Source organism: Pomacea canaliculata, linkage group LG6, assembly GCF_003073045.1.
Source record: "Pomacea canaliculata isolate SZHN2017 linkage group LG6, ASM307304v1, whole genome shotgun sequence".
Taxonomy (NCBI): domain Eukaryota; kingdom Metazoa; phylum Mollusca; class Gastropoda; order Architaenioglossa; family Ampullariidae; genus Pomacea; species Pomacea canaliculata.
The window spans coordinates 23,756,272-23,772,166 of NC_037595.1; the positions used below are offsets into that span (position 1 = coordinate 23,756,272).

At 43.7% G+C, this 15,895-nt stretch overlaps 1 protein-coding gene across 2 annotated transcripts in view; it reads left to right on the forward strand.

The window, feature by feature from the left end:
• Nucleotides 1-15,895, forward strand: part of LOC112566302 (tubby-related protein 4-like) — a 59,989-nt gene that overhangs the window by 36,717 nt on the left and 7,377 nt on the right. The window contains exons 10-13 of one of the 2 annotated variants that reach the window (XM_025242383.1): nucleotides 6,183-6,373; nucleotides 7,393-7,630; nucleotides 8,202-9,580; nucleotides 15,415-15,606. In XM_025242383.1, coding sequence (XP_025098168.1) covers nucleotides 6,183-6,373; nucleotides 7,393-7,630; nucleotides 8,202-9,580; nucleotides 15,415-15,606 — 2,000 coding nt within the window. The remainder of the gene's footprint in view (nucleotides 1-6,182; nucleotides 6,374-7,392; nucleotides 7,631-8,201; nucleotides 9,581-15,414; nucleotides 15,607-15,895) is intronic. The other variant, XM_025242385.1, reaches the window with a different exon arrangement.

The following is a 15,895-nucleotide window of genomic DNA, read 5'->3' on the forward strand; positions in this document are numbered from 1 at the left end:
TGGTAGAGGACAGAAATCAAAGCGCAGTACCTTCGAGCCCTCGCACAGCGCCCCCTGCCGTGGGCACGTCTCCCAGTGCCGGCCATTCGCTGCCAGTCTCACGTCTCAAGGCCCAAACTGTGGACAAATGTCTGCCGGTAGCCAAAGGTAAGGAAGCGAGGTAGGGTCTGAGGTGTGAGCCACCTTTGTTAAGCAAAAGAGGCTAGACTGATTGTGTGTGTGTGTGTGTCGCATTATTGATGGGAAAGATGATGGATATCTTCGCGACAGTAAGTGAGGTCGCTCAGCTAGAGCACGTGCGACAAAAGGTCTGCGAACTGCGTTCCTTGATACAGAAGTTCCTCTCCTTTCATCAGCATAGTTAAGAGAAGCACGGATACGCACGCACTAGCCGAGAAAAAGCTTTTCGTTTTTGTATAGAAATGCTGAGTGGGGTGCAATATTTTTGTCATTCAATAACTGATTACAGCTCAGTCCAAAGTTTTTTTGTCCCTTTATCTAAGTACTCTTTCGTGGTAGAAACACACGACTACAAAAATCTCCATACACAGACAGAAGTCAACACAGACGTCAGGATTGTACACATGGATATGTTTATAGTCACACCTAACTGCGAATATATGTTAATTAGCTGTATAGGTGGACAATTGTGACGTCACGATTTTCACCTCATTCTGTAGATGATCCTGTGTGTAGGTGTGTATATCTCGGAAACTATAGTAGGATTTCAGAAACTATAATCTTTCATTGAGCATCATCTTTCATTTGGGGTAAAAAAAGTGCGCTCTACTAGATCTTTAATCATCTATTGAACCGGAAGTTGACTAAAGGTGGTCGTTTTTGTCGGAAAAATTCTGCTCATCGATGAGATACTCGAGCCAGGAGTGTTGGCCTGTCGAAATACGATTTCCGGCAGTCAGATTTGTTACTGAAGGTTGGCGCATCGAGTGGACGTGTTTGATCCGTGCCTTTTTTTTTTCCCCCGAAAATGCTTTGATCTTCGTATGTGGCGCATGGGAAAAGGCAGGGCGGGTTGATATTGACTTTAGTGGTGCATTATTCATAGTTATTCATACAGAGAATGTTGCAAATCCCGTCCGCATTCTTTCTACACACATGTGCGAGCAAACATACAGAAGCACCAGAAAATACACAAACATTGTGTGCGCGAAACATCCGCTTACAGCAGGGATGCAGCTCCATATTCCGGCCCGCGACGCGGTGCCATCCGGCCCGCGAAACTTCTGCCACAGTGCAGGAAATCGGCATGTTAGTAATAAAAGACCTTAAAAAAACGAAATAAAAGGAAGAAGAAGTATTTATCCCCACGTAGGGGCGTTTCCCCAATCTTTTTTCGATGGACGAACATTTCGATTCAGTGCTCTGACTTGGTGTCTCTGCGATGAGGCTGGAGATTCAGAAGTTGGTTTCGGGAAACAACTTAAAATATCCCAATTACTACATAAAGGAAATACAACTTGTTTCTAATAAAAAATGGTATCTGCTCTATTTTTTCCTTTTTTGTATTTTTGCGGTGAAGTGGACACGGCTGTCCGAAATGGATATGGCCCGCAGGCCGAAGGTTGGGCATGGCTTACAGTGTCAGCTTCTTTAAGACTCGGAGACAAGTGTGTGAGGCGTCTAGCTCTGTGCTTGTCTAAGTAGAATTATTTGGTATTTATACTGTGTGTTGGGGGAGAGTATTTGTTATTGTGACCTCACCACCTTAAAAAACAACAGATAAGAAGAAAAGAGCAGAAAAGTAGACAGCGGCTCTTCAGTAAAAGACGAGAAGCCCATGGACATGTTTTGTGTTGAAAGAACGCGTGTGGACGTCGTGTGTGTGTGTGTTGCTCTTGTGAGAGTAGCCTCCGTGGCACAGGTCTTACAGTAAGTAAAGGCATAAGTCACCGTACATCGAATCTGCGATTCAAATGAGCGAAACTGCCCCCTGACCTTTCTGTCCAGTTCTCTTCACTCGGGAAGAAAGGTGTAGACTGTAGACGATAGTATTAGCTGATAACTCTGGTCTCTGTCAACATTCAGGAGAAAGAGCCAGACATCGTCCTTTCATGAGTTTTCACTCATTTAGCGGCCTTTGCTGTCATCGTTTTACTTTGTTTCTGCTGCCAGCTATCTAACAGCCATTTCTTAGACAAAACTTTGGTACAAATCGCTCTTTATCCGTGACAATGAAGCTGAAGTCGTGTTGCTCGTAGAAGACATACAGTGAAAAATGCTATCAGCCAAGCCACGCACATCCGCTCTCCCCTTGCATTTCCGATTTGCGCACGGCACTAAGAACTGCTAAATGCTGATTGGATTCTGCCACAGGACACCGATCTTAACGAAAGACCCTCATTTCCATGTACAGAAAAAGTTTGAACCTAATTTCATTTGCGTAGATGGAAAGATGGCGCGCTTGTCTATGGTCAGCTGTTTATTTACTTGTGGTTAAGTGATGAAAGGCTTTTGAAGTTTTGCCGAAGAATTTTTGGATGGTTTGGTTTGTTGGTTCATGTACTTTTAGTGAAAATCGTTTGTTTTTTTAAAATATTCTCAAAGAACTATTTTTCTTTCTATTGTGCGCGCATTGGGTCTGCGGGTAGGTGCGTGTGTCGTCAGTTATACTTCTCCGTCTCTCTGTCCATTCGGTATGTCTTCGCGTGTTTTTGCCCCAAGTCTGTTAGTCTCTGTGTGTTCGTCCGTGAATGCATTCTTTCGCGCGCTTCTTCTGCTGCTTTATTGTGTTCACTCTCCTACCACCTCCTGTCACCAAGGAAACTGTAGGAAAAAAATCGTGAGGAAGAACTCTCATACTAGTCATGTTGTGGATTCGTTCAACCGTATAGCTTTTGACGAGGACATTATGTCATCATGGAAAAAAAACTATGTAGGTACATTTGCTGCTGTCAGAATCAGGACAACATTCACATAAGCGATGCATAAGCACCGTGCTCCGAGTGCTGAGAGTGAATGAACTCATCAGTTCTGTAGGATCGCCATCACTATTCGCTGCACTTTCACTTCATTTATTAACCTAGTCCCTTGCTTTTACTGCTAATGGTAGTCCGTGATTCTTTTAATGGAACGTGGAAAACGTGCTTAAAGGGACACATTCTCCTTTCTGATAATTCCGGTTCCTGAAAGGATCGACACTTCCCGCATGTTGCTTTAGGAGAAAGGATACTGTGAAATTATGATAACACGCGCGAGGCTACCGAAGCTATTAACCTGATTATATAGGCTCTTGCAAAACAGCTGAGATTGACTAATTTATCTACATATTTGATGCTGTACTGGAGTCACGGAGACCGCTACCCCTAAGGCCTAATAATTTAATCATAACTTAGGCAGGAAAATATAAGTGGATGTCAATCTCATCATGCTTCACACCACTGCGTTGGATTGTATTTTTATGAAAGGACTGGGTTGAGATCGGTACAAAATACTATTTCGCAAAGTTGGAATAAAATCCTTCCCTGCTGGAGATGCACTCCTACAAACGACACCCAGCAGAGACAGAGGTCGAACCTATGGCCATGGATATACCTGATTATAGTCCCAACTGTCCCATAGTGTAGTTTCACAACGCTGATGTATTAATGTACATGTATTTATGTTTTTGTTTTCTTTGCGAGCAATGTTTATAGTTCGAGAACGGGATGGGGGAGTTATTTATTTTGATTGAAGGGGATAGTATTTTATACAAAGCTCAAATTTATTTGAAAAAAATTGCAGCCTACTACTGGACCTTTACATTATTCCTCATACAATCCACCCTCTTCTGGACCATTACATTATTACACATTATTTTTACAAACATTTGTTTTGCCTTAGTCTTTTTTGTCCTCCGTTCTTTGAAATTACAATCCGAAATCGAAGTAAACAGTTCGAGACTGAGGACAAGACTCTTGCTTTGAGGAATGAGGACTCCGGTGGCAGCCACAGGCGGTGGTTGGCGGTCTGCCTTCTCGTGCGCGGAGGACAGAAAGAGTTGATGCTGATCACGAGACTCGTTCTCATTATGGGGGAGGGGGAGATAAGGCTGTGTACCCAGAATCACCATTTTATTCAACGTGTTTACGACATTCCGTATTGATTGCATCCCAGTGCAGCGACAAGAGAGAGAAAGCAGACGATCTGTGAACCAGGCGCCCCCGCATCACCTGCCTATGCTGATGTGTGATGGCGGCGATGTGCTTGTATGGTTGTGAATATGGAATAAGATGGGTGGATGTGGTGTGTTGGGGGTTCGGGTGGGGTGTGGGGTCTTTAGCCGCGATTTTTACAGGATCCTGCTTGAGTGCTTTGTTTGTTGGCACGTGTGTGCTTGAATATTGCTTTTTTTTTAAATATCCCTTCCTTTTAAGTGTATTTGTGTGTGTTGTGTGTGTGTTTGTATGCATTGTATATCATTCATAAATTCATTTACACGTGTGTACATTTGTGCGTTTATCTGCGTGAGAGATTGTCCTCATTATCTTGTTTTCTTTTCCTTATGTTCATTTCTCATCTGTTTGTCTTTTCTTTTATTCTGCTACAACCTTACGTAAGCATGTCTACCTGCGTGCGTGTGTGTGCCTGAATGAGTGTATTTTACTCGTGTATTTGTGCATCTAAGTTTTCCTCATATTCGTGTGCCTCACTATCCACATGTTTTTATGTTTTCATCTATGTTTGGCATGCTTGAGTGTGCCTGTTTTCATACTTGCATGCATGAATGCACCGCACGCGTGCATCCAAGAGCAGCAAAGGGCAAAGCGCGCATCGGCATGCAGGAAAACAATCAGCCAGCACTTGTCAATGATGGAGAAGTGGATGATGGGGAGGCATGGTTGGGACCTGTACAGAACAACACCGCATGCCGTCAGGTACAATTAGCACTGAGGGCCGGTCTACTTGCTAACTCAATCATGTCGGTCACGGTCAATATCAATAAGCTGTCGCTGGCTGCCCACCAAAGCTGCGTCATTAGCATGCAGCGCCCGGACCTTACGGCAACGCTTTGTGTACCACAGGCCGCCATGTTGTGCTCATCGATTGTAGGAAAGGGGAGGGAATGCTTTCTTACTTCCCTTTTACTTCATATTTCTTCTAGCTCTCTTTCTCTCTATTTAATCTTTATTTATTTCTTCCTTTTATTTATTCATTTAGTTGATTCATTTCGATTTGTTTTTATTGTTGCCTCTAAACATTCTTTTTCTCTTTGTATGTCTCTTAGATGTTTTTTCCGGCATTATTTCTTGGAATGGGATTACCAAACGCCCTCGATAGTTTGATTCTGTTACCACCTTGAGTTCAGCGGACCACGAGCGTGCATAACATACGTGTGTCTGTAATTTACTTTGTGTATGAGTGTATGTATGTTGTAGATGTACGCAAGTCTTATATGCGAATGTGGATGTGTAGTTGTTGATGACTCAGTCTATGTATGATTCATGTAAAGCGCTCTGAGCAAATTTTGGAAAAGCGTGTGCAAATTGATGTTGTTGTTTTTTTTTTCTTTTTTCTTCTTTTGCGTTTTTCTTCTTCTTACTGATTTCTAATATTACCGCTTTCTGAAACAGAAATAATGTAACATGTTTCTGTCTGCAATATAATATTCTCAATCTTTTCTGAAGAAAAATAATGGAGTGTATATGTATTAAGCATACACATGTATAATACATAGTGTATATTATAACATTGCCATCACTAATTACAATATATCATGCTTAGTGTTTGAGCGAAACATTTTGCGAAATATAAAATACGAGAGGATTTCAACTCTCTATTTCCCATTTGGTTATAGTATTTTTTTAAAGCCCGGTCTCTGCATGGTGATGTTTGTCCAGTATTGGAGTCAGATTTCGGGAAGTAGAATTTCATCCTTTTCTCAAACCAAAGATCTGAGTTTAAAAAGTTTATTTTTTTATTTTGGAAGAATTCAAGATGAAGTTTTCAATTCCTGCAGTCTGATCATCTCGAGGCGAAATCCGATTTTGTTTTTTTTGTTTTTTGGTTTTAACATACAATGTTTCACGTTAGGGTGTCTTAGGTGACTCGGTCATTGTTTCAGGTCAGGTTGACTCGCCCTGTTTACAGGTCAAGGTGAGTAGGGGACCTGGTTCTATATACCAGGTCAAGGTTACGCGAGCCCTGCTTTTTTCAGGTGAAGGTTACTGGTGCTTGTGTTTCAGGTCAAGGCGACTCGAGCGCCGTGCAGACAGACAGCAGCTCGGAGTCGGAGGCGGACGTTGTGACAGACGGCTGTGGGTCCCCCCGAATGCAACGACGGCGACGACACAAGGTGTTCCGCGCTGAGAAGGTGGACCGCAGCATCACCTTCCGCACCCTGGACGAGCTGCTGTACAACGACAACCTCCCCGAGGTGCGTGCGTGCGTGATTATTCTTTGTGTTTCAGTCGCGAGGTGCTCGAGGCCTGGGCTTTGATGTGGTCGGTACTTACCTTTCTGGGTGGGTGGGTTTATTCAGCAGAAAGATGCTTCCACCTTGCGGCGATTTCGCACTATTGGGGCGGGGTCGGTGTGGGAGAGGGAGGGAGAGGAAACACTACCGGGCCCCCCTCTGGTTACCTTTCACCAGGAACCGCTAACACATAAGACGCCACATGGGGCCTCATACCCTTTGACCTGTCAGTTTGTTACTAATGACTCAGACTACATCACCCACATCACACTGCTGTGATTAGAGGCATGAAAATACACGAAGTGGCTTCCTGTGTTTGTAAACCTTGAAATTTCATTTTCAACAACAGCACAACTGTAAGCCAACAATATTTCTCTCTTTTAATTGTCAACAGCAGTTTTCAAGAATTTGATTGATTCCCGCGGGGCAACGTAAACGAATTTTCATTATGGCAGCCCGTGTTTCACGGACTCCTGACAGTCGAGACTAGGTGGATGATTGACGAACCGCCAGTCAACCACGGTGGTGCCGTACTCATACCTCCCCATCTTCCCCCAACCCTCTACTAATGTCTGTAGATCGATGAGGCCTCAGTTGTCAAGGTCTTTGCAAACTTACTTGAAGCACTTTAACGACTCCACTTTGGGAAGCTTTTTAAAAAGTTTTTTTTTTTTTTGGGGGGGGGGGGATGGTCAAGAAATTACGTTGCTAGTCTGTTCGTCAGTTGATTCTGCCACTGTTTTCTAAAACGAATGTTTATTTGTTCATTTATTTGTTTGCTAAGCCTTATTTTCCCGAAACTGCTGTAATCTCTCCGGCTTGTTTTATTCATTCGAAATAAGATAAAGGTTCAGTTTGATGTACTGCAGGTCATTGTAATCATTCTAGCTTCATGTCATGTATTGATATATTTACAGATCAACAAGCTGCTTATTTATTTATAAAAGTAATGATTTATTAGTGAGTGTATTTTTTTATAGACCAACAAGCTAGTGGAGGTGACTTCCAACATCTGGGGCACGAAGTTCCAGATCACGGGGGTGGCCTCGTACTTGCCGAGCATGCTGGGGCAGGTGGTGTACAAGACGAGCCTGCTGCACTTGCAGCCACGTCAGATGACCATTACGTTGCAGGAGATCTACGGCAGCACGCAGCCCCTAGCTCGCGACCCCAACTTTACCCCCGCCGGCGCCAGCGACGACGACGACGAGGGCTGTTGTAAGTACGAGGTTGAAAAGTTGGAGTATGTGCGTAGCGTTGTTCACCTCGGTGGCTTCTAGTACCACGGACGTGTATAGATGTACCGACGACTGCCGAGACCAACTCTTAGTTTCTTGCGAAGTTCTCCGCTGTTTCGGCGAGCTTAAATCATGAATGTGACTAAGCCGGAAGCTTTGTGCAGACAAACCTTGTTCTAATAGTTTGAAAAAATAGTCTCCAAGCAGTCTATTAATAGAGGTTCGTCGCAGTATGTTGTGTTGCGGCAGCAGTGTAGTCATCGAAAAAAAAACCCAACAACAACAACCACGTAACGTCCCTGGACACGGACAGCGCTCGGTGTCCGTGTCGCCAGGGCAGTAGCCGTTGCTGCCTGACGTGGAAGTCGGATATTCTTTTGAAACCTATTATACCCGGCTATGGTATCAAAGTCCTTTCCTTCTTATTTTCAACAGCATATAATATTTTAAGTTGGCGTCTGACTAGTGAAACTATTAGATAAGCTATAAAATTTACATTTCTAATTGAAATTGCTAGTTTTTAACAGAAAATATTCTTGTCTGTTAAATAGGGCCGTTTAGTGGTGACAGACCTGAACTCCCGGCAGATATTTCTACATCGATCACTGCATCAGAACCGTGGACAGACGAGAACCCCTCACAGATATCAGTAGATGTTCAGACACCGTGTGGACCAGCTGTCACTTCGGACCACCTCAACTTTCACGAGCCGGAGACCGGCAGCGTGTTCATCAACAATATTGAGGACAACAATAACAACAACAACGGCGGTGGAGGAGTAGGGGGTGTCGTAACAACGCGACTGAACCACACGGGCAGCATTCGCGGGCACACTTTCTCGCCCGTCAGAGACAATCGCACGCAACCCTCCACACTTGCCTTCAGCGTTGACCCCGCCGTGCACAAAGACGCCTACATTGCTCAAGGGGCGAGGCCAAAGACTTGCAACAACTCGCTACCGAAAAGGCCTTCTTCTGTCAAAGCCTCCACTCCCAGTGTCACATCGTCTACTACCACCACATTCAATCCCACCACTACCACCACCACCTATGCAAATGGCAGTATATTTGCCTCGGCAACCACGACCACGACTTCTTCCACCACTACTTCCACCACCACCACTACCACGACCACCATCGACAACACCAACTTCGACGCTTCAGAGACTGCCGTTGTCCCGATTCCGATCACCTGTTCACCGATAAGCCCAGAACCGGAAGCAGCTGGCATCTTGAAACGAGTGGCGGCTGGAGGCAGCACTGAGGGGCCTCGGTGGGCCGACCCGGCCTCACAGGCCATCAAGTACATCGACGAAGAGGCCTCCGACGTCTCGGAGCTGCCCTTCGAGAACAATATGGTAGCCGATTGCAGCCTGTCCTCGGCGCCCTCCAGCGTCTTGCTGCAACGGCGGCTGTACCTGGCGCAGCGGGACGACGCCGAGGAAGACGAGGACTCCGACGTCTCGCATCCGCTGGTCAAGGGTCAGGCCCCGGCGTCGCCAGGTGGCGGCGACCCTGAGAAGGTCGGATTGCAGGACAGTGACGATGACTCTCCGCCGCAGGTTCATGCTGATCACGATCTCACCCAGCGCGCAGCGTCATGCAAGAACGGGGTCAGCGTAACCGCCGCCGCTGCTGTGCTGGCCAACGGCCTCGGCTGCAACGACATCGAGATTCTACAGAGCGCGTCCTTGCCCGCCTCGCCGCTACATTCCTCGTCCCGCGCGGACACGCCCACGCGCAAGGTGCGCGAGGAACTGCTCAAGGCCCAGTGTCATCACCTGAGCCCAGTGTTGCGGCGCAAAGGCAAACACGAGTGCAACATTGAGAGCCTTGACGACGAACTGGTGCTGTCAGTGATGGAGGACTTCAAGGGCGGCATGGCCTACCACAACCTGGAGACTTTCCAGAAGGCGCAGCTTAAGCATAAGGTAGGTCGTCTGACTAGTCTCTATAGGCTAACTGGTGGTTGATGAATGAAGTAGAACACTGACCGAACTCCGGGACTTCCCCGGTAGTACCGTGTCACTGATTGACACCTCGTTTCCTCATTTCTCGGATTTGATTGAAAAGGGAAGACATTTTGCCTCCTACTTTTTGATTTTACGGCTTTTCGTCAGTAATGCGACACTTTTTCCTAGTCCTGGACATCGGCAATTGTTTCGCTTCTCAGATTAGACCTACTATTTACTGACGACGCCTTAACAAAGAATGCTTTCCCCAATATCGTACACCAGAATCTGGAGTAATGAGCTAGCAATTTTTTTTCTAAAGAAAAAAATTGTTGCAATATTTGCCGAAAGATCTCTAATCTCACTTATTGTTTGACTCTCTGTAACAGTTGTAACAAAAAGAAAATGACAGGGAGATATTGATGAGGTAGTTCAGTCCCGGTTCAGTTTTCAAAATGAACATATCTTTTCTCTGTGTGTGTGTGTGTGTGAGAGAGATATGCTATCGGTAATGTTTTCTTGTAATTTGTTAGATTTCTTTCTTTGTTTCTTTCGTCAGACATTTGAAAGCCGCGATCGAGTGTCTGTTTAAGTGGAATTTTATAGCCTTGCTCACCAGGGATCACATGCACAGAGCTTCGCTAGGCGCCATCTGAATGGCTGTTAAAATATGTTTAGTTTTAGTAACTACTAGGTGGATAGCTCTTAGAATATATTCAGTTTACTCTTCTCGTGAACTAGCTCGCGCCCACCCCGACGTACCGTGCATGCTGTGACTAGTTTTCTCGAAGTAGTCCCTGGTCACACCACCCTAATGAGATGCCAGAACGAGGCCAGTGGCCAAAGCACGAACAGTGCCATCCAGACGCCAGCTCTCACAAGGGTTGTCTGACAAGGATCTCTTAACCTTTCGCATTCTCCCAAAGCAAAGGGCTTGTAGCTGTTGCATGTACGACTGTAGCCACGAACTAAACTTTTGAATTCACAAATGCACATTTTGTTCCTAATCGAAACACGAAAAAGACATTTCACATTGTGTTGTCAGTCGTAGGTCAGGGAGAGTTTAAATGCAAGAATGTCAAAAACTGCTCCGTTATTTTAGTTCTAGCCGTGGATTTTTATTTTTGGTTCATTCTAAATAATGTTATTTCTTTCTCAGTCAGCTTAGTTCTGAGGAATTAAATGCTAAGGGAAGGAGGAAACGGAATTTATAGAGTTCCATGGGGGAAGATTGGATAATAACGTCGTTCGAGTATTTAGAATAAAAATTATGGCGGTTTGTGGCTTTCATAATTTCCTCTTGTTTGGAACTATCGATTTCGCTTTTGTTTCCGCATTCCCCAAAGAGCAAAAAAAGAAAAAAAAAGTGTTCGATTATTCTTGCTGGATGCTTGAGAATGAAGCGCTGTTTACATGCAAAGGACATTGCTGGGATAGCGCTGTGGACCCTAAAAATTTCTGGACTACAAGCAGAGAGACCATTGATCATAGTGTAGTTTGATCCCCTGTGAAACTAGTGAATAAACGGATTTGGAGTCTGGGATGGGGTTTGGACTTTATTAATCTTAGTTTCATTTTCTGAAGTCTAAACAGATGGGCATTTCTGTGGCTTCTTCATCTGTAGTTATTACTGTCTTCTTTTGCGGCATCATTCGTCGTATCTGTTTTTTTATTATTATTTTTTTTTTTTTTGGTTTTTGTCTGGTTCGCATGCAGGGATGCAGACTCACAAACGCACTAATTCATTCACTGGTATTCTTCCCATCTCATCTCAATCATTATATTCTTACAGACCATAAAGTTCCAGGTCACGGATAGATGCCACTTCCTAGTTTGCCACCGAGAGCGAGAGAATATACTTTTATCCAGTTTAGTGACATCGGAGTGACATTGTTAAGAAAGGGCTGTTCCTTCTGATATTTTTTAAATTTGCAGTACGCAGTCTTCAGGTTTCTTGTTTTAAAAAGCAACATCACAGATTTTTTTCAGTATAATTGGCACATTTTTTAATAGGGAATTTACTCACGATATAAAAATAATTTTCGAACACGGTTCTCCAGGGTTACATTGAAGGCGGTCGATGCCGAAGCAAGCAAAAGAAAAGCTAGACGAGAAACGTGAAGGAGTAGACTAGGTGTCCACTGGGTGCATGGCCGGCCCGCTGGCGTGAGCTCACCAATGCTGCGTCCCATTGTGTTTCCCTTACGGCTGGTACCTCCGGGATGAGAAGAACAAAAGTTGTTTTTGATTGGTTCTTATATTTTTATTAGCACACTGCAACATCCATTTAAAAGTTGAGAAAAGCACCATAATTCATTTTATTCAGCGCAGTTTGATTCTCTTTTTTTTTTCTTTCCAACACTTAGGCAATATTTTCTTGACCTCAACTTCAACCCTGCATTCACCGTTACATTGTCTGACCGGACACAATGGAGGGATTTAACTTATGGTTTCTGGCTTTGCAATAAAGCAGAGGCTTTGTTCGTGCCTGCCAGTACACATCAATAGTAGTCGGCACATAAGATCCTTGATGGCCGACCTTTCATTGTCCGTCAATATTCTTATGACAGGTCGGTAATTCAGTCCCTTAGGGACAATAAGGTCTTCAAATGGACGCAAGACAACCCAATCTCACTCCTGTCTGTGAATGAGTGAATGAGTGAATGAGTGAATGAGTGAAGATTGTAGGAAAATCTCTGTCGTCAAACAAAAGTCATTCCCCGTAATATTGCAAATTTTATACACAAGAATAATACGAAATATAAGGGGAAAAAAGTCAGGAAACTGTGTAAGAACGCCTAGGGAGGTCTTTATAAAGAATGTCTGTTGCATGCGATACTCAGCAACTGCTGATATCTTGGGAAGTGAAGGTTAATATCAGACAGTAAAAAAAGAATTTACTTGCCTTTCTTCGTTTATGAGAACTAGAACTTACCCCATTGTACAATGTCCACTTGTTATCTCCCGATTCCTCTTGCCACACTCTGTGACAAAATGGACCACCACCCCACCCGCTAAAGCTTTTCTCAGCGATGGATCATCTACCCTCTTTATGTCGCCACCCTCGCCTCTCGCCCAACATTGTAAAAGATAGACGGGAGAAAACCGAGTGGAGCCTGCATAACGGAACCTGTTTTCGGTTACGCCTGTCAGTTCTACAAAACGCAGACGTCAGTTTATATCCCGTAACTATGGCACAGCTTAGGAGAAGAGACCACAAGGTTGGGTTAGAAGGAAAGGATTTCATGGCCAAAGCTTCTAGAAGATGGTTGACAGTGGCTTATGGGAAGTAACACTGGCAGCCATTTTCTAAAGCCGCGCTGCCATCTTAATTTCCCATTCTCTCTTCCTCCCTCGATCACTGCGGCTTTCGGTGTGCGGCCAAGCATACATGCTATCTGTCTCGCATGCACACAAAAAAAAAGGCCGCATACTCGGTCGAGCTCACAGACACACTGACATATATACCCGTCTCACCAAAACGTGCACACGCTGACGATAGCATTGTACGCCAATACCGTTGCATCCTGGGTATAAAAATGAAATCGGCAGAGGAGACGAGATAATGTTATTGCATTTCAGAGCAACTGGCAAACAGCCCTACCCCGTGCAACATCTCCCCGTGCTAATGCATGATTCTAGTTTTGATTATAGAAACAAAATGGGGGACTTCTGGGGGAAGAGTTGGGTTACAAACCAAAGGTAAGGAAGGGTTCTTTAAAGAAGAATTTAAGAAGCCACCATTCATGCTTTGGCATGCTCTGGGTGCATTCGTCAGTCTGCCTATCAATTTATTTTCTTCTGTAAATGCGAGTTCATCATTACTTTGTATATCTATTTCCTGTAAATATGAGTCATTTTATTAATAACTGACTTTGTGTATTTATTTCACCATTCCTTCCATCTTCTTTTATGGTATTCCCGTGTATTATTTTCAGCTACTGTTGTCGAAAATTTTCCTTTTTAGAACGAGGGCTAGAAGTATTTGAAAAAGAACCTTCATATTCCGCTTGTCGCTTTATCTTAAAGAGACATTAAAGTACATAAAGATTATCATCCTCTTTCTTCTCTGTGTGTGTGAATCTTTCTCTCATACACATATATTCACTGTGGGTGTATATACGTTCGTGTGTGTGTGTCTCTGTCAGTCTCACTCTCTCTCCCTTTCTCTGTCTGGTCCGGTCGTTCCATCAGGCTCGCGGCAACTGTAAGGCCCTCATTAAATAATACCTAGCCATACTGGACCCCCTCTGTTCTCCAATCACGCAATCCATAATGGCGCGGAGATTGGACCGCGCACAGCCCGCTGTCGGCCCGCACGCTAGCATCACTGTGACAAATTGGGTTTCCATGGGCCTACAGTTCTCCTGTTGGGGGGCCCACTGCTGCCTGTCACGATCCCTGAGCTCGCCACAGATTGCAAATCGCGCCCATCCCTACCGCCAGTAAGAGCAGCCGGGAAAGGTTTTTAGCCTCCTTTAACTGACCATTAATGCTTGGCAGTATCATTTTGATAGCACGCAGTAGCTTCCTCCCTTTTTTATGTGCGACTCCATGTAAATCTCTCCCTCAGGATAATCTGATCTGCCCACTGACTTTAGATAATCGGGTTTGCTTATGTCACAAAAATGTTGAGTACCATGGAACTAACTTGGCATTCTGTTGCACAATTCCTGGAGGGTGTAAGGGCGCAGTTTGTGTTTACTAATGTGGAATCATGTGGACTGTTTGTCTGGTTTATTATTATTATCCACTAATTTTTAGCATAGCCCTTTCACATATCTGCCACCTGAATATGTTTTGCAAATAGTCTGCTAATATATGCTCACATCTCTACATACTCCCCACCATAACCATACACATACAGCCACATGCGGGACACACACACACAATACATAAATATGGATTAGAGCAGGAGGCTTAAAAGGGAGAGAAAGAGAGAGCTATACTGTCATTGTCTCAAGGATTAGTCTACTATTTATCTGCATGGCTTTGTTGAAATGCAAAATTGAATAAAGATTTGCTTTTGGAAAATCAAGACTAGAGATTCTGATGAATTCTGCAGAATTCTCTACTTTCAAAACCAAAACACTCCTCCACTTAATGTTGCCATACACCCCCACAAACAGACACTGCATAAATGTATTTAACATCATCATCGTGATGCTACAATAACACTTTTTACAACAGTCTCCTTTCTCCTATCCACCCTACCCACAGGATTAACACCATATTATGCTGTAATGAGAATACATCTGACTAGACTGTGTATACATTTACATTACCCAGACATCCCTGTGCACCACAGAATGTGATATGATCCCATTCATCTTTTATTATTTTGTTTTGACAGACCAGTTCATAGACATTCATAGCCATGCAGATATGAAAACTTGATGAAGGCATACAGGAGATTGCCGCCATCACCTTTAAACAATGGAGATAATTCAGGCTTAAACCTATAAAGGATTTAAACAGACTGAGTCAGAGTAAAAAAGATTCCCATTCCCTGATAAGTTTATTTTTAAATATTTTTCATGCTGTAACTCCACAAAGTATATTTCTCCCCTATGGCTGATTAGATGGACTGCGTTCATGCACAAAAGAGATGCAGATGAACCAAGTTACCCTTTTAAAGAAAAAAAAATTACAAACAGCTTCTTACAAAGATGTTTGAAAGATTTGCTTGTGCATCAAGTTTTGTCTGTCATAATGAGTTGATTGAATAACCCATCCATTAACTGTTGATATCTATCTCTCCAGCTGTTCCTCATTTGCCAACAGACATTAAATTGTGCCATGTTTATTGACAGATGAGGCGAGCACAAAATAGCAGCAGTCAGATGTTTGTGATGCACAACAAAGCACCACTGTGGAATGAGAACAGCCAGGTGTACCAGCTGGACTTTGGTGGACGAGTTACTCAGGAGTCAGCTAAAAACTTCCAGATTGAGCTGCTAGACCGACAGGTCAGGGTCGTAGGATATGAAGTCAATGAATCCCAGGTGATGTGAACTTTAGGGAAATATAATTAATGTCCTAAAGAGATAAGAGAGATGTATCCACATATACAGGCAGTCTAACTTACATATGTACATCAAATACATGTTTAAAAATATAAAAATGTTTCCTGTACATGATGGCAGACTTAAAGTTGAACGCTGTTTTTTTCCCATGAAATTATTCAACAAACTCTCAATGAAAGAATTTCATAAACATAGCAGCAATCTACTTTCACTGTGCAAACTTAATTAGAGAGAGTGAAGCAGTAAGTGAACTTTGACAGAGCAATTT